Source organism: Mobula hypostoma, chromosome 4 (assembly GCF_963921235.1).
Source record: "Mobula hypostoma chromosome 4, sMobHyp1.1, whole genome shotgun sequence".
In the NCBI taxonomy this organism is placed as follows: Eukaryota; Metazoa; Chordata; class Chondrichthyes; order Myliobatiformes; family Myliobatidae; genus Mobula; species Mobula hypostoma.
Genome location: NC_086100.1, coordinates 60,618,176 through 60,637,517, shown reverse-complemented (window position 1 = coordinate 60,637,517; position 19,342 = coordinate 60,618,176). Strand labels below are relative to the sequence as shown.

The following is a 19,342-nucleotide window of genomic DNA, read 5'->3' as shown; positions in this document are numbered from 1 at the left end:
AGGTGTGGGTCATCCCTGTGGATTGAACACGTTTGATTTAGACCATCCAATCTGTTTTTGTGTAGCAGAAACTGTATAGTGCGCAATGAATGTAATATTTTATCTCTCTTGATCGCCATCCCATCTACACCGCACTACCCCACCCCCTCTTTTCTCTGTAATTTACGATTTATCTTATTTCTGCTTTCCCCCGGTTGAGATGAAAGGTCATCCTCTGAAAAGTTGTCCTTATTTCTGCACAATCGCTGCACGACATGCGAGTGTTTTCAACAACTTGTTTCTTTTTTGCTTCAGGTTTTCAGCATCTTGCCCTTTTACATTTACAGCTTTCTTTATTTTTGTATTCCCCATTGCCAGCTGACATCCCAACAAATCCATTTTTTTTGCTTGCAGCCTTTTGGTTCTATGACTGTCGAGAATAGACAGTGTTTATGCTGAAGTATCCCAGCAGTTTTTTTTTCTGTGTACTTGTGCATTCACACTATTCTAATCTCGTGTGAAACCGAATGCCTAAATCCCCGTGCTCTTCCTAAACATACAACCTTCTTCCATCCGATTAATCACACTGCCCGCACGTTCACAACACAGCAATTCGCATGTATCTAACAGAAGCATCACAGATACTACTGCACGAGTCCAAAAGATTTTCTCCTGTGTGTGTTTCACACTTACCGCATCAAAAAAAGAAGCAATGGTACATATATAATAACCGAATGTGAAGAAAATATATATCGCCACCGTCATAATGAAATGACAACTATCTTAAACAAGACTCATCTCGTGATTTTTCCAAACCATGATCGGCTTCAAATCCCGTATGCAAACATTGTCGCTTTCCTCTGTACTTTTAAGGACAAATCAACTGGTGATCTTAGTGCTTAAGGCAGAGGGGATGTCACAATCCCGCGAATGCATTAACTTCAATGATGATGCCGCTTTAACAAGTCACTTTCTCATCGGCGTCTAATACTTTACCATATTGTTCTCCCCAAGTTTAAATCATTCTAGCGTTTTGTTTGACATTGACAGAATGTCAAATAACACATCTCTGGGAATATATAGGGACTCACCTCTCCTCCGTGTCCATCAAATATCCCGAAAATAGAAGGATGACTTTTATTGACCAGATCAGTAAGGACTTCAAATCGATCCTCCATGTGATCTCTCCTGCCTTGGATGGAATAAACGGCCACATTGTTGCTCTTGTATTCCCAGGTTTTGGAAAATTCTGCTTCTAGAACGTCCAACCCCCCGAACCGATCATTCTGAATGATTTCCACCACTTTCCCTTTCATCATTTTCACCGCATTCTGGCTCGATTTCACTATGGTCTTCACTTCATCTGTGTGAAAGAAATAACTCCAAAGAGCCAAGCTGATGCACAATAGAAATAAAGTTTCCGGTCTCAGAAGAAAATAACGCATGATGCGGCCTAAAAGAGACAACAGAGTCATTGTATCTTCTATCATTTATTCTACAAACTTGAGGAGAATCACACAATCAATTCACCATCCTCTACAACAGGGACCTGCGCAAAGAAAAAGGCAGTGTCTCCGGTGCTCAAACCCCGCTGCAAGGTGCCGCCGGGCCCCGCACAGCCAAACCCCGAAGAGCGGCGATGGCGATGGTAGTGTGTCTGTCCTCTGTGTCAATGTGGCTCCGACGGGCAGGGCAGGCCAGGCCAGCAGCGCCGCTCCCCTGGCTCTCCCACCGACCGTGCTCCAGCGCCGACAACACGATCTGCCGCATTCCCCCCGCGGGACCGGCCCACCGCCAGACGCGGGGCCGCACCCGCACTGGTCGCGCACACTCTCGCCCTTACCGCAGCCCGGCGCCAGGTGCCCGTACTCGCCCTGCCGCGCAAAAAAGCCTTCCCCTTTGGAAAACGGAGAGCGGCTCAGGAGGCAAATACCCCGGGTGGTCATTGAGTTTATTTTGCTTCGCGGGTTCCCCTTCGCCTTTGGTAGGTTCTGCTCGTAGCAGCTGGAGCTTTGAAACGGGTGGCCGGAAGGATCAAAATTCAACCACTGTCGAAACGCGCTTTGTCCACACTGGGGTACTTCGAATAGAAGTTCACTTCGTGCCCGTCGACACTCGATTAATGGCAACGTCTTTTTCATATTTCAAAGCACTTCCACATAGCATCTGCATTTTGTCTGGTGCTAGAACCAGAGATGGGGAGAACAATAACTGTTTACTTTCCTGCCAACCCCCACGAACAACACGTTTTGTATTTTTTAGTCTAATTGGAAAATGTTTACTGAGAATATTTAATAACTATCTGTTCGTAAGTAATTATAATTACGCTAAGTATTTATTCATTTAACTTGGGCCATGTGGATTTTTCAATGTGAACTTGGACGCAGCTGGAATGATCACAATTGTGGATCGCAAGCAGATCAGAAGCTGAGAATCCGGCGAGAGTGAAAATTGGCTGGAACGATGCCTGCGGTTTTACGTCCTGCAGGCAGAACCCGACCCGATGATTATAAATCAGCAGTTAACAAATAAATGGTTTATTTTGTTTCGTGATTAAAATGGTTCCTATGTTTAGGGATATACGGAAAAGTAACAAGCGTAATTTAAAGTGTAGGTCTACTTTACAAAAGCTTTTTGGAAGTTTGTAATCAGAATGGGGCGACAGCTGTGAAATATTAGCCTACAATTCTTGCACAAAGGTGATCGCTCGAAGTGAGAAACATCACTAAATGCTTGAGTTCAAAACGTGGGTTTCTGAATTTGAGGAAAGCTGGATTTCGTGCGGGGTTTAACCCAGATCACAGGTTTCAGGAGGTGCGGTTTTTATATCAAGGAGCAGTTCACAATAGCAACTGGGTTGAAAGATGTTAATACAAAAGGAGTCCTTCGGAACAACATATCTCTTTCTCTAACTATTTTAGGTGACAGCATCTTAAAGTGCCTGGATAAACTGCAGAACCTTCTGGAAAAGGTGCAGGGTTCCAAGAACTGGAGGGGGAAGGATAGATTCGTGGTCCAGTTCCAAAGAGAATCAAGGTGGATTTCTGCAATCTGAGTTCAAGGAGATGTGGAGAATTTAATGGGACAACGTAATTTTCGGATGAGCCGGCGAGAGTTTTAAAAGGTTAATATATCAGTAGAAACATAGTGCACAAGGAGAGGGTTTGGTATATTGTAATATTTAGTTGGTAGAAGAGACCTGTACATATTGGATGTGTTCTACAGGTCTCTTCTACCCAAGCTGGAAACACTGCACTGGTGAGCTGGGAGTCAGTATCAGAATCAGGATTATTATCACTAACATATGTTGTGAAATGTGCTGTTTTGTGGTACAGTGTGAGACATAAAAGTAAGATAAATAAATTCTGCAAAGGAGGAACAGTGAGATAGCGTTCATGGACTGCACAGAAATCTGATGACAGAGGGGAAGAAACTCTTCCTGAAATGTTGAGTGTGCAACTCCAGGCTTCTGAACTTCCTCGGTAATGGTAGTAATAAGAAGGGGGCATATCCTAGATAGCAAGAGTCTGTCTTCCTGAGGCACTGCTTTTTGAAGATGCCCTCGACGGTGGGGAGGCTCTTGTCCAACTTCTTTTGATTCTGCGCAGAGGGGAAAGGTTCACGCTGGAAGAGAGCTAGGCATTGGATGTCAACAAGGCGTATAGACAATTGGTACAGAGAATTCGCATGGAAATAATGTAGAGCTGCATGTGATTACAGACAATACAGAGGTCGTAGTCTCTTGAAATGTAGCTGTGTATCTGCACAGTTTGTTTAAAATGGTTGATAAGCCGCAAATGAAAACAGTGACATAAAACACATTGGCAATGGTAGGAATGGAAGTTTAGCTCAACGTAGTTTGGATGGTTCATATTTGTATTATGAAGTATTAAAGAAAGTAAAGGAAAGATAAGCAGTGGTGAAAATACTCATTTAGGAGAAGAAAATGCCTTTGAGGGGGTTCAAAAATGGAATTAAGAAAAGTAGTGGAACTACAACGCTCTATATGAAAGGAACAAGTACATGGAGTGGTTATAGAATAATCATAATAGGAAATAACACCTATATTTTATACAATCTCCATATTAAAAAAGGGCTGTGGTCATATTTAAGAGGCAGAGAAAGATGTGTGTTCGGGAACACTATTTAAATTAATGTACTTTCTGCCAAATGGGGAAGATATTGTGGGATCTAGGTCTGAGAATTTCTGTGGGTCAAATGGAGGATATCAGAGTGGGGAGGATCTCTAGGATTTTGATTGCAGCATCATATCATTTAGATTGGTTAACGGCAAGGATGATGAGTGTTCCAGAATTTTAAAAATTGCTCATTGGAGCAGACCTAATTTCAGCAAATTGACTAAACCTTTGATCCAGATAAATAGTCAAAGAGCAGCCAAGGAGAAATACAGTAGATCAATGGTCCACCTTTGAAGAGATACTCTGTCTACAGTCTGGCTATTTTCATTGAAAAGAGAAAAGGGAGGGCAAATAAAAGTGGAGTTCCCAGTATGATAAAGGAGTTAAAATGTAGGATTAAGCAGAACCAAGTTAGATAAGACAGATGTCAGCTTCATGATACTTGAAAACAACAGGCTACATGTTAAAAGTCTATAGAAGATGTAAGAAAGTAAAATGTGGAGTGGAAAAATCAAATAAAATCGATTGGCAGCTAACTTAAAGGAGACCTAAATATGTAGGCACATTGAGTAAAAAAACGGTGTTATTTGTTCGAGTCAGTAATGAGATTCATTGTGAAGGAATAAGGCATATGTGAAGTACTAAATGAGGACTCTGCATGAGTGTTTACAATTGAATTCAATTGACTTTATTTCTTACATCCTTCACATACATGAGGAGTAAAAATCTTTACGTTACAACTCTGTCTGAATGTGCAATGTGCAATTTATAGTAATTTGTAATAAATAGTATGTACAACAGGACAGTCAATATAGCATAGAAATACAATTTTGTACCAGCATGAATTAATCAGTCTGTTAGCCTGGTGGAAGAAGCTGTCCTAGAGCCTGCTGGTCCTGGCTTTTATGCTGCGGTAACATTTCCCGAATGGTAGCAGCTGGAACAGTTTGTGGTTGGGGTGACTCAGGTCCTCAATGATCCTTTGTGCCCTTTTTACATACCTGTCTCTGTAAGTGCTCTGAATAGTGGAAGAGAAATTTGCAGAAGCTATGATAAACAAAAGGTTTGGCAGGGTACAGGAGGAGGAAATTAAAGTTAAAGAGGAGTTAAGGGAATGAACTGGCCACATTTAATCAACTGGGCCAGACTGAGTGCAGAGGGAAGCTGTGGTTAAAATTGAGGAGCTACAAACTAGAATCTTCCAGTTCCCCTTAGATACAGAGGTCATACTAAATTCAAAGAAATAAAAGAGTCAGAGAAAACAAATGACACAAAAGGAGGCCATTCAACCTATTCTGCTTGTGCTGATCAATAAAGAACTACTCAGCCTAATTCCACTTTCTGCACCAGGTTTGTAGCCTTTCAGCTCATGGTGCTTCAAGTACAAGTCCAATGCTTAATGAGAATTTTTGCCTCTATCACTTTTCAGACAGTAAGTCTCAGACCCCTATTACCCTCTGGGTGAAACAAAATCTGCCTACATTTTCTAATCCTTCTGCAATTATTTAATCCTTCTTTCAGAGCCCTCTGCTGTGGGAAATAGATCCTTCCTGTTTATTTATCTAGGTCTTTCAAAACCTTATACTCCTCAATTAAGTCTCCCTTCAGCTTCTAAAGAAAACAACTCGAGTTTATCCATTCTTTCCTGATAGATACAATTTTTCTTTGTAAACCTTTGTAAATCTCATTTGCATTCTCTCTTTTGTAATCACATCATTCTTATAATGTGGTGACCATTCATAGGAGGGAACAGAAGGGAGATTTACATTGTAGTCAAGCAGGGATCTACCTAGTGTTATATATAATTTTGTCATAATCTCCCTGCTTATACATTATATGGCACAGTTTATAAAAGAATTTAAAAAATATATATATTTTAACAACCTTATTGATCTCTCCTGCAATCTTCAAGGAACTGTAGTATAGTGCACTCTTTTGTTTTTTCTGATAGAACAGTATATGTCAAACCCTCTGTCTCTTAAAGAGGGGCGGTTTTGCAATTAAGGCAATATAGTTGAGTAGAATCTTGTAACAAAGTAGAGATGTGTGTTGTACTCTATACAGATATTTCAAATATTTTTATGATTTTATAAATTACTATTATGATTTCAATACATTTAAACAATTCCAACTTGGCAAACAGTCATTCTAGCCTTAAGGCACTTAATTGAGTTGCCTGACTAGATTGGATCCTGCTCTAACTCCAGTACTAATATGCATATTTATGGATGTTTATTTTAATTACCCACAGTTATGGCCATGTGGTCAGCTGTATCACCATTTCCTCATTGGTCACCTTGGCCGTGCTCTGCTGTTACATGGAATACTGGTTGTTCTACCTGTCCCATGCTTCATCATTGTTATCTTGCCACAATGATCAAAGCTCACTCAATGATTCAAGAACAGTATATTCCCCTCCGCAATCAGATTTCTTAACAATCTGAACGTGAAATTGTTATTCTTTTTTTTGCAGTATTTATTTATTTTGTAATTTATAATAATTTTATGTCTTTGCACTATACTGCTATCTCAAAACCAAAATTTCAGTCTTATAAGACAGAGATAATAACTTGATTCTAATTATGTTAGCACATGTGAAAAGTTTTGTCTTTAGTAAGTACATGGGCCTGTTTTATCAATGTACTGTTCCCTTACATATTGCAAACAATCCTTCGTGCAGATTCTGCACTGTTTTGAACTGCAGTACTTATCACAAAGTTTATTTCTTGTTTACCTATTTCAGGTTTTGGAGGACAATTCCAGCCTTTCCTCTAAGGTCATTGTCATTTATATTTCAAACAAGTTTATCTGACTAAACCTTCAAACATAGACCCTCTCAGCCAAGAGTGAATCTGAAGAACTCTTAATGATAAGATTTTAAACGTCTTGATATAAATCAGCTTAAACACTTAGAGGGTAGCCCAAAGTCAGATTACTAAATGGTGATAATTTAATAAAAAGTTTATAAATCAAGAAGTTCCATCACTTTTAGAGGCTTTGCAATTAATTGTGTAAATTAGATTGCTGTAGCAAACTAATTTAAAAAATTGAATACATTATAAAACACATTGATAAAATTCACAACCATGGCTGAGATCTATTATCCTGAATTATTTACTTTCTTTCCTAACTTCTAATGAAAATAAAATAGGCTGACATGAAGGACCATAAAACATAGGAGAGAATTAGGCCATTCTCCCATCAAATTTGCTCTGCCATTTGATCATGGCTGATTTATTTTTCCTCTCAACCTCATTGTGTGCCTTCTCCCATAACCTTTGACAGCCTTACTAATCAAGACCTATCAACCTCTGCTTTAAGTATACCTAATGACTTGGCCTCCACAGCCATCTGTGGCAATGAATTTCACAGATTCACCACCCTCTGGCTAAAGAAATTTCTCTTTATCCCTGTTCTAAAGGGATGTCCTTTTATTCTGAGTCTGTACCCTCTGTTCCTAGACTTCCACACCATAGGAAGTATCCTCAGTATGTACTATCTATCTACCTAGGCCTTTCAATATCTGGTAGGATTCAATGAGATCCTCCCTCATCTAAATTCCAGTGAGTACTGGCCCAGCTCCATCAAATGCTCCTCATACTTTAACCTTTCTATTCTGGAATCATTCTTGCAAACCTCATCTGGACCCTCCCAATGCCAGCACACCCTTTCTTAGATATGGGGCCCAAATCTGCTCACAATACTTCAAATGCAGCTTGACCAATGCCTTATAAAACCTCAGCATTACATTCTGGCTTTACATACTCAGCATTATTCTAGTTCTCTGGAAATGAATGCTAACATTGGATATACCTTCCTCACTACCGATTCAAACTGCAAGATAACCTTTATGGAACCTTTCAATGGGCTTCCCAAGTCCCTTTGCATCTTCAATTTCTGAATTCACTCCCCATTCAGAAAACAGCCTATCCCTTAATTCCTTCCACCAAAGTACATGACAACACACTTCCCTATATTGTATTCCATCTGACACTTCTTTCCTCATTCTCCTAATCTGTCCAAATCCTTCTGCAGACTTCCTACTTCCTGAACATTACCTGACTCTCCACCTATCTTTGTACCATCCACACACCTTGCCATATAGCCATCAATTCCATCATACAGATCATTAATATAGAAAGTGGAAAGTAGCAGACCCAACATTGACCCTGCATATCACCACTAGTCACTGGCAACCAAACAGAAAAGGCCCCGTTTATTTCCTCTCTTTGCCTTCTGCCGATCAGCTAATCTTCTTCTGTCTATGCTAGTGTCTTTCTTATAACACTATGGGCTGCTATCTAATTTACCACCCCACATGTGCCACCATGTTGATGACCTTCTGAAAATCTAAGAAAATAACATCCACTGATTATCCACTGATACTCCAGGGTGCTGCATCGGCAAGTTTGCGGCGCTGGAAGCTCATGGCAGGGAGAGTTTTTCTTCCTTCTACCGTCTGCGTGAGATGATGGGACTTTCAAGAGACTTTGAGACTTTTTTTTTTACCATGCCTATGGCCTGTTCTTTATCAAATTACAGTATTGCTTTGCATTGTTGTAACTATATGTTATAATTATGTGTTTTTGTCAGTTTTTTTAGTCTTGGTTTGTCTTGTGTTTCTGTGATATCATTCTGGAGGAACATTGTATCATTTCTTAATGCATGCATTACTAAATGACGATAAAAGAGGACTGTGTATGCTCATAATTTAAAAAAGAATAACATCCACTGATTCTCCTTTGTCTATCTTGTTTGCTGGTTCTTCAAAAAATTCCAACAGATTTGTCAGACAAGATTTCCCTTTAATGAAACCTTGCTGATGGTGACTTCCTTTATCTTGTGCCGACAAGTTCCCTGAAACTTTATCTTTAATAATGGACTCTCACATCTTGCCAACCACTGATGTCAAGGTATCTGACCTATAATTAGCTGTCATTTTCCTTCCTCCCTTTTTATAGAGTGGAGTAAAATTTGCAATTTTCCAGACCTCTGGAACCATTCCAGAAGCTAGTGATTTTTAAAAGATCAATAGTAATGCCTCAAGTAATCTTCCACTACCTCTTTCAGAACCCTGGGGTACAGTTCATCTCATCCAGGTGACATATCTACTCTACCATCAGACCTTTCAATTTTTCAAGCATCTTCTCCGTAGTAATAGTCTTTGCACTCACATCTGCTCCCCGACACACTTGAATTTCTGCATACTTCCGGTGTCATCCACAGTGACGACTAACACAAAATATTTATTCAGTTCATTTGCATTTCTTTGTCCCCCCGACTACCTCTCCAGTGTCATTTACCAGCAGTCCAATGCCCACTTGCCTCTTTTTCACTCCTTATATATCTGAAAAACATTTGATATCTGCTTTAATATTACTGACTGACTTCATGTTTCATCTTTCGTCTTTTAAAAAACAATTGTATTCTGCTGTTGTTTTTTAAAGCTTCCAAATCCTCTAGCTTCTTGCTATATTGTATGTCCTCTCTTTTGCTTTTATGCTGTCGTTGATTTCCCTTCCCAGTCACTGCTGTCTCACCCTCTCTTTGGAATGTCTCTTTTTCTTTGGAATGAACTGATGCTGCATCCTCCGAATTACTCCCAGATATTGCAGCCATTGCTCCTTTACTGGCAACCTTTACTTGGGGTGTATGGGGTGCCAGGGAGGGGTAGCACCTCTGGTGGGGGAACATGTCATATCCTTTTCAGGCAACTTGTCCACCTTTGGTCCCCACCTGGCACTCAGCTCTTACCTATGGCTCTCCATAGCTGTTTGCATGCGACAGTGGCCACACCCCGGGCAACGGCTTCGACAAGCCGGCTAAACCAGATGAGGGTAGCCGACAGGTCTCAAACCCTCGGTGAGATAGGGAGTTGTCTATCCCAGCATGTGAAGACAGACTCCGGCGGATTGAGCGGACGAGACCAATGGAAGGTCCAACGGTCAAGAAGGCGGTCTCTGCAAGCGTCGTGGAACATGTAGAGCACAACAAGACACAGAAGGCGTCCTGGTCATCCACTGCGCCTAGTCCCATCTCCAGCCGTCTCGACTCTGTCTTGCCACTGGATCCAGATGGGAATTGGGAAGAGAGAGTGAGGCTGACGCTGTGCAACTCTCCCTCACTTAAATCCAAATCATGTGCTAGTCTCAACACCATCATAATGGTGTCCAGGTCCTCATCGATGACGACGATGGACGAACACACTGGCAACCTTACTAGTCTCCCCTTCCAATCAGCTTTGGCTAGCTCCTCTCTTATCCATCTGTAGCTCTCTTTACTCATATCAATACACCCAATCTTAGCTTCTCCTTCTCAAATTGCAGGGTGAATTTTAATATATTATGATCACTGCCTCCTACATTTTCATTTACCTTAAGCTCCCTAATCAAATCTGGTTCATCAAAGAACACCCAATCCAGAATTGCCTTTTCCCTAGAGGGCTTGACCACAAGCTACTTTAAAAGCAATGTCCTGGGCAATTTCTAAGCATCAAACCAGAAGTCCCTACAAAGGTCTATGAGAACAGCTGAGGGGGTCACAGGAGTTTCCCTAACATCCATCGGGGACATTTATCAGGAATACTGAGTACACATTATTAAGGATCCCACCCATCCATCCAGCATCCTCCTTGACTTTCTACCATCAGGTAGGAGACTCTGATGCATAAAAACAAGAATAGTTGGGATGAGAAACAGCTCTTTCCCCCAGGCCATTTTCTTTTTAAATTCCCTGCTACATCATATTCAAAGTGTCACTGGTTCATCTGTTTGGTATCTTACAATATTTAATATTAATGCACTTTAGTTTGTTATTTATGTGTGATTCATCTGTAGATTTTTATCCTTACCTTCATAAGTTATCATTGTGTTATGTGCACAACTGTGGTTTACACCCTGGTTCGAAGACACATTGTCTCATTTCTATATACAAACGTACATTATCTGGTTACATATGTTATATACATGTATATAGTTAAATGACAATAAGCTTGACTTGACTTGATTCTACAAATTCTTTCTCTTAAGATCCAGCACCAGCCTGCATATTGAAATCCCTCATGTCCATCGTGACATTGACCCTGTTACAAGCCTTTTCTATCTCCATTGTAATTTGTACTCCACATCCTGGCCACCGTTCAGAGGCCACTATATAACTCCCATCAGGGTCTTTTTACTCTTGCAATTTCTTAACTTTCCCCACAAGATTCTACATCTTCTGATCCCATGTCACTTCTTTCTAAGGATTTGATTTCATTTTTTATCAACAAATCCACCCCAACCCCTCTGGCCACTTGCCTGTCCTTTTGATATGATGTGTATCTTTGGATGTTAAATTCTGAGGTATGATCTACTTTCAATCACAGTTCGGTGATACCCACAATGTCATACCTGCCAATTTATGACTGTGCTACAAGATCATCCACCTTATTACATATATTGTGTGTTTTCTAATATAACACTTTTGTGTATTTACTACCCTTTTCAATTTTCTCTCCATGTCGCCTGAGGATAAATTCATATCTTCTTTGAAACTTTTTGTCTTATTTTTTATTCTGGAGATCTCCGTAACCTCTCCTGCACTCTCTCACCCTTTTACTTTACCCATACTTTTCCAAGCTGTTGTACCCACACCCTTACTATTTAGTTTAAAGTCCTATCCGCAGCCCTAGTTATGTGATTCACAGGGACCCCATCCCATCGGACAGCTCCCTCCTTCCCCAATGCTGATTCCAATGTCCCACAAGTTGAAACCCCCCATTAAGCCGCATTGTGACTCTGAATATGCAAGTTTTATGGAATTTTATTTTAATAGGTATCAGAATTTGGACAATTTTAGTAAATATTATATCTCCTTCATTTTCAACTGTTTTCGTCTAAAATTGATGTACATCTGTACTCCCAGTTCCGATTTAACCAAATGACACCCATATACTTTGTCTTCAAGTTTAATGTTTCAGAATCAGCTCTCTATAGTGAATGTGACAGTGCCTTGATTTAGTGAGTTACTATCTCTATCCTCTATCTCTGGTCATGATGGTTGTCAACTAACTCATTAGTTGTTAGAAAACAAAGAATAGTGAGAGTGTATCTATTCTGTATTCTCTGGAGTTTAGGGAAGCGAAAGAAAACCTTAATGAAGCTTACAAAATTCTGACAGGCTGGCTGTGCGTTTGAGCGGGTTGAGGAGACTGTAATCAGCATTAAGAATTTAGAATAAGTGGTAAGCCATTTACGACCTAAGCAACGGAAAATTCTTCATGCAGAGATGACGAATCATTGGGGTTTTCTGTGGAGACTCATTTGTTTACTTTGTTCAAGCAGAAATCAACGCGTCTGGTAAATTAAGGGGACCATTGCAGGAAAATGGCGTTGAGGTGGCTTAAACATAATCCTGAAGAATAGGGGAGCAGGCTCGAAGGAGCGAATATCGCACTCTGCTCCTATTTTCCCGTTACACACTCTCCTCTGGTGGGATCTCCAAGGCCACAGTCAGAGTGTGTCGTGACAGGCGCGGCGTGGCCAGCTGTAGGGGTGGGTGGTGGGGGCCTGTCGGGGACACGCTGCGGCGCAACTGCGGGCAGCCATTGCTTTCGCATCCTCGCTCTCGGCGTCCTTTTCCTCCTCCGGGTTCCAGTAGGAAAGCGGCGAGGCGCTATGCGGGAGCGGAGCTAGGCCGACTGACTGCTCCGGCTTCCCCTTTGCACTGCAGACGCGGCGTAGAGCCCAGATGGAGTACCTGAAGGAGCCAGCCACCAGCACCCAGGGCCACATGTGAGTAGCGATATCAGTGCCTGATCACAGCACAAACCCATTCCACGGGAGTGAAGATTAAACAAAGTAAGCCGCAGGTGCTGGAAATCTCAAGTAAATGTGGAAATTATTCAAGCAACACACATCAAAGTTGCTGGTGAACGCAGCAGGCCAGGCAGCATCTCTAGGAAGAGGTGCAGTCGACGTTTCAGGCCGAGACCCTTCGTCAGGACTAACTGAAGGAAGAGTTAGTAAGGGATTTGAAAGTGGGAGGGGGAGGGGGAGATCCAAAATGATAGGAGAAGACAGGAGGGGGAGGGATGGAGCCAAGAGCTGGACAGGTGATTGGCAAAAGGGATATGAAAGGATAATGGGACAGGAGGTCCGGGAAGAAAGACAAGGAGGTGGGGGGGACCCAGAGGATGGGCAAGGGGTATATTCAGAGGGACAGAGGGAGATAAAGCAGAGTGAGAGAAAGAATGTGTGTATAAAAATAAATAACGGATGGGGTACGAGGGGGAGGTGGGGCCTTAGCAGAAGTTAGGGAAGGCGATGTTCATGCCGTCAGGTTGGAGGCTACCCAGACGGAATATAAGGTGTTGTTCCTCCAACCTGAGTGTGGCTTCATCTTTACAGTAGAGGAGGCCGTGGATAGACATGTCAGAATGGGAATGGGATGTGGAATTAAAATGTGTGGCCACTGGGAGATCCTGCTTTCTCTGGCGGACAGAGCGTAGGTGTTCAGCAAAGCGGTCTCCCAGTCTGCGTCGGGTCTTGCCAATATATAGAAGGCCACATCGGGAGCACCGGACGCAGTATATCACCCCAGCCGACTCACGGGTGAAGTGTCACCTCACCTGGAAGGACTGTTTGGGGCCCTGAATGGTGGTAATGGAGGAAGTGTAAGGGCATGTGTAGCACTTGTTCCGCTTACAAGGATATTGTACCTCTTCCTAGAGATGCTGCCTGGCCTGCTGTGTTCACCAGAAACTTTGATGTGTGTTGCTTGAATTTCCAGCATCTGCAGAATTCCTGTTGTTTGCGGAAATTATTCAGGCAGCATTTGTGGAAAAAGAAAGTCAGAGCATCTGGAAACTGGAACTTTAATTGTTTCTCTTTCCATAAGCAACATACCTCACGCTGGGGGGAGACAACTTGCGATTCTGGCATCTGTAGTCTCTCCTGACTTTTCTTTCCACAGATGCCCTCTGACCCTCTTAGTACTTCTAGCAGAAATTGTAAAGTCGTGGTTAATACATCATGGAAACTTTCGACCGACCTTGTCTGTATGAGCCATCAGGTACCATTTTTGGATTAGGAACTGGTTCTGGCCCACAGAAGTCAGAGTAAGAGTGGAAGGTTGTCAATCTGGCTAGAAGTCCATGATCGGTGGTGTTTTGCAAGAATCAGTGCTAGGACCTCTTATATCAAAGATTTGGATGGAAATTTAGATGGGTGGATTAGCAAGATTGTTGGAGCTGTACACAATGTAAAGGACTACCAAAGAAAATAGTGAGGTATTGATCTGTTGCAGATGTAGTTACAGAAGTGGCAGATGAAGTTTAATCCAGACAAGTGTGAGGTGTTGCACTTCAGGCAGTCAAAGGAGGAATTATACGGTTAATACTAGACTCCTGACTAGAATTGAGATGCAAAGGGATCTTGAGTTCTTGATGTGGTGGGTTTTAGAATAAGGAAATTATGCTGCATCAATATAAAATTTTAGTCAAACCATACTTGGCATATTAGGTGCATTTTTGGCCACCCCATTGTATGCATGTGGAGAGGGTGCAGAAGGAGGTTGCCAGCATGCTGCCTGGATTAGAGGGTATGAGCTATAAAGAATGGTTAGACAAACTTGTGTTGTCCTTACAGCTTTGGGGGGTTCAGGGGAAACCTGATAGAGGGTTTAAATTTATGAATGGCATAGATTGGGTAGACAGTCAAAATCTGCGTACTAGGGAAGAAATATCAAACACCAGAGGTACCTGGAAAATGCTTGTTTATTGAGATACAGCGTGGAATGGGCTCTTCCAGCCCTTGGAGCTCTGCCGCCAAACAACCCTGATTGAACCACAGACAATTTACAATGGCCGATCAGCCTACCAGCTGATACGCCTTTGATCTGTGGGAGAAAACTGGAGACCTTGAGGAAGCCCACGCCAACTTAGGGAGAACGTACAAACTCCTTACAGACAGCGGCGGGAAATGAACCAATTTGCTGGTACCGTAAAGCATTGTGCTAACCTCTATGCTGCTGTGCCACAGTGGATCAGGCAGTTTGGTGGAGTTTGAGGCTTCTAGGTAAACACATGAATAAGAAGATAATAGAGGGATATGGATGATAAACTGGAGGAGGACATTTAATATAAATTGGCATCAAGATCAGCACAGCATCGTGAGCTGAATGGCCTGTCCAGTGCTGTACAGGAAAAGCACGAGGCAAGTTTTATTTTACACAAACTATGTAGGTGTCTGGAATATGCTTCCAGGGCAGCCTTGGAAACATACAGTATGATAGTAATGTTTAGATTGATACATGCACAGATAGTGAGTAGCGGGGTATGGACCATGAGCAGGCAGATGGAAATAAATCGGTATTGTGATTGGTGGAGACACAGTAAGTTGTAAGTCCTGTTTGTATGCTACACTATAGAATTATGTAAGATTAGGAGAAGCATAGATAGGGTAGATTGTCAAAATCTTTTTCCCATATTAGTTGGTTTGAAGGGGGATCTAAAGGATATTTTTAAAATCTGGAACACAATGCAAGAGGAGGTATTGGGGTCAAATTTAACTATTATGTTCAGAAGACATTTAAACAGGTATTTAACTTGGCAAGGTTTAGAAGGATACAAAGGGTAGATGGAGATAAAAGAGCAGCATCAATTTATTGGCCAAAGAACTAGTTTCTGTGCTGTACAATGCTAAAACTATGAGAGAGCTCAAAAGAAGTAGCCTGGTGTCACACATGCAGACGTGGAAAGATTTGGAGATAATTAAGATAATAGAAGGAGGATGGGTAGATAAAAATGTGTATTGTATGTTCTAGACAGTGGCAGGGCAAGATTGTAGTGGCACTCAGCAGTGTATTTGGGCTACTTGTGAAAAAGAGCATTCACTACATAAACAAAAATCATACTAAACCAGTAGGAACTTTTAGGCACTGCTCCTCAGAATGATTTCGAGGGTAGTAATGGAAGAGGTTTACTCAGTGGTACGAGTGGTGAGGGACTTCAGTTGTGTGGATCGATTGGAGAAGCTCGGATAGTTTCTAGGATAATTATGAATAAATATAAGTAATTGAAGGAATTTGATAAATCAAATAGAGAACATTATTTCCACTGGCAGCTGAGTTTACTGACTGGTTGTAAATGTGAAGTAGAGATATAGAGCTCTGTAGCACAGAAATAGGCCCCTAGGCCCGTCTAGTCTGTGCTGAACTGTTATTCTGCATAGCCCCATTGACCTGTAGGTGAACCATAGCTTTCTATATTTCTCCCATCTGTGCACTTATCTAAACTTCTCTTAAACATTGCAATTGATCCTGTATCCACCGCTTCCACTGGCAGCTCATTTGAACTCACATTGTCCTCTGTGTAAAGAAGTTCCACCTCAGGTTCCCCTTAAATATTTCACCTTTTATCTTTAACATGACGTCTAGTTCTAGTGTCACCCAACCTCAGTGGAAAAAGCCTGCTTGCATTTACCCCTCATAATTTTGTGTACCTCTATCAAATCTCCCTTCATTCTCTCAGGTTCCAGGGAATAACATCCTAACCTATTCAATATTTTCCCATAACTCAGGTCCTCAACTCCTGCCAGCATCCTTGTAAATTTTCTCTCTACTCTTTCAATCTTGCTCATATTTTTCCTTAGGTAGGTAACCAACACTGTACACAATATTCCAAATTTGGTCTCGCCGACATCTTATACAACTTCGACATAACATCCTAACTCCTGTACTCAGTACTCTGATATATGAAGGCTAATGTGCCAAAAGCTCTCTTTACGTCTCTATCTACCTGTGACATCGTTTTCAAGAATTATGGATCTGTATTCCCACGTTTCGGTCCCACTCCTTAGTGTTCTACCTTTCACTGTGTAAGCAACTTCCACCACCTCCCAACGGGATCTCACCACCAAGCACATCTTTCCCTCCCCCCGCCTTTCTGCTTCCCACAGGGATCGCTCCCTATGTGACTCCCTTGTCCATTCGTCCCCCCGCCACATCCCTTCCCACCGATCTCCCTCCTGGCACTTATCCTTGTAAGCGGAACAAGTACTATACCTGCCCTTACACTTCCTCCCTCACCACCATTCAGGGGCCCCAGACAGTCCTTCCAGGTGAGGTGACACTTCACCTGTGAGTCGGCTGGGGTGATATACTGCGTCTGGTGCTCCCGGTGTGACCTTCTATATATTGGTGAGACCCGACGCAGACTGGGAGACCATTTCACTGAACACCTACGCTCTGTCCGCCAGAGAAAGCGGGATCTCCCAGTGGCCATCCATTTTAATTCCACGTCCTATTCCCATTCTGATATGTCAATCTATGGCCTCCTCTACTGTCAAGATGAAGCCACACTCAGGTTGGAGGAACAACACCTTATATTCCGTCTGGGTAGCCTCCAACCTGATGGCATGAACATTGATTTCTCTGACTTCTGTTAATGGCCCTCCTCCCCTTCTTACTCCATACCTTATTTATTTTTATTTCCCCCCCCTTTTTTTCTTCTCTCCCTGTCCCTCTCACAATCACTCCTTGCCTGCTCTCCATCTTCCTCTGGGCTCCCTTCCCCCTTTCTTTCTCCCTAGGCCTCCTGTCCCATGATCCACTCCTTCTCCAACTCTGTATCCCTTTTGCCAATCAACTTTCCAGATCTTAGCTTCATCCCTCCCCCTCCTGTTTTCTCCTATCATTTCAGATCTCCCCGACCCCTCCCACTTTCAAAACTCTTACTATCTCTTCTTTCAGTTAGTCCTGTCAAAGGGTCTCAGCCCGAAACGTCGACTGTACTTCTTCCTATAGATGCTGCCTGGCCTGCTGTGTTCCACCAGCATTTTGTGTGTGTTGCACCAGCATTTTGTGTGTGTTGCTTGAGTTTCCAGCATCTGCAGATTTTCTCGTGACTGTAAGTTCTACCCAGTTTTGTCCTTTCAAAGTGGAACACCTCACACTTGCCTGCATTAAATTCCATCTGCCATTTTTCACCCCATTTTTCCAGCTGGTGCAGATCCCACTGTAATCTTTGGGAGCCTTCCTCTCTGTCCATTATGCCCCATACTTGGTGTCATCTGCAAACTTGCTGATCCAGTATAACACATTATAATCCAAATTATTAATATAGATTACAAACAATAATGGACCTGGTATTGATTCCTGCAGCACATCTCTGATCACAGGCCTCCGGTCAGAGAGGCAACCATTTGCTACCACTCTCTGGCTTCTCCCATGAAGCCAATGTCAAATCCAGTTCACCACCTCACCCTGAATGCCAACCGACTGAACTTGCTCCACCTGCCTCCCATGTGGGAATGTGCTAAAGTCAACGTTGACAATGCCCACTGCCTTTCCTCCATCAGCTTTCCTGGTAATCTATAAAAATTTTGTAAGATCGGTTAGACACAAAGCCAAACTGACTATCATTAAACATGCCCTGTTTATCCAAATACTTATATACCCTGTGTCTTAGAATATGTTCCAATAACTTATCCACCACTGATGTTAGGCTCACTGGCCTTAATTTCCCAGCTTATTTTTGGAGCCTTTCTTGAGCAGTGGATGTTAGCTATCCTCCAGTCCTCTAGCGCCTCATCCATGGTAAATGATGTTTTAAATACCTCTCGGGGCCCTGTAATTTCTGCACTAGCCCCACAAGGTCCTTGTCAGGCCCTGGGGACTTATCTACCCTAATTTGTCTCAAGACAGCAAGCATCTCCACTTCTATTACACTCACAACACGCTGGAGGAACTCAGCAGGTCGGGCAGCATCCGTGGAAATGATCAGTCAACGTTTCAGGCCGGAACCCTTCGTCAGGACTGTAGAGGGAAGGGGCAGAGGCCCTATAAGGAAGGTGGGGGGAGGGTGGGAAGGAGAAGGCTGGTAGGTTCCAGGTGAAAAACCAGTAAGGGGAAAGATAAAGGGGTGGGGAAGGGAGGCAGGGAGGTGATAGGCAGGAAAGGTGAAGAAGGAATAGGGGAAAACACAATGAGTAGTAGAAGGAGGTGGAACCATGAGGGAGGTAGTAGGCAGCTGGGGGAGGGGGCACAGTGAAATAGGGATAGGGGAAGGGAGGGGGAGGGAATTACTGGAAATTGGAGAATTCAATGTTCATACCAAGGGGCTGGAGACTACTTAGACGATATATGAGGTGTTGCTCCTCCAACCTGAGTTTAGCCTCATCATGGCAGTAGAGGAGGCCATGTATAGACATATCCGAATGGGAATGGGAAGCAGAGTTGAAGTG

General features: G+C 42.5%; 3 protein-coding genes across 6 annotated transcripts in view; 2 read left to right on the top strand and 1 right to left on the bottom strand.

The window, feature by feature from the left end:
* Positions 1-1,750, bottom strand: part of ppm1lb (protein phosphatase, Mg2+/Mn2+ dependent, 1Lb) — a 147,339-nt gene extending 145,589 nt beyond the window's left edge. The window contains exon 1 of one of the 3 annotated variants that reach the window (XM_063045841.1): positions 1,071-1,750. In XM_063045841.1, the coding sequence (XP_062901911.1) occupies positions 1,071-1,469 (399 nt within the window). In that variant the 5' untranslated portion in view covers positions 1,470-1,750. The remainder of the gene's footprint in view (positions 1-1,070) is intronic. The other 2 variants (XM_063045839.1, XM_063045840.1) reach the window with 2 other exon arrangements.
* LOC134345339 (uncharacterized) lies at positions 1,619-2,978 on the top strand. Its single transcript, XM_063045845.1, has 2 exons — positions 1,619-2,287; positions 2,901-2,978. Exons 1-2 carry the CDS (start codon positions 1,619-1,621, stop codon positions 2,913-2,915), a joined length of 684 nt encoding a protein of 227 aa, XP_062901915.1. The 3' UTR covers positions 2,916-2,978.
* The window catches only part of nmd3 (NMD3 ribosome export adaptor), a 60,609-nt gene continuing 44,240 nt past the window's right edge, over positions 2,974-19,342 (top strand). The window contains exon 1 of one of the 2 annotated variants that reach the window (XM_063045844.1): positions 2,974-3,103. Coding sequence is in view for 1 of the 2 variants with exons in the window: in XM_063045843.1 (XP_062901913.1) it covers positions 12,849-12,892 (44 nt within the window). In the remaining variant the exon portion in view is untranslated. Of the gene's footprint in view, positions 3,104-12,642; positions 12,893-19,342 lie in introns of those variants that run through there. The other variant, XM_063045843.1, reaches the window with a different exon arrangement.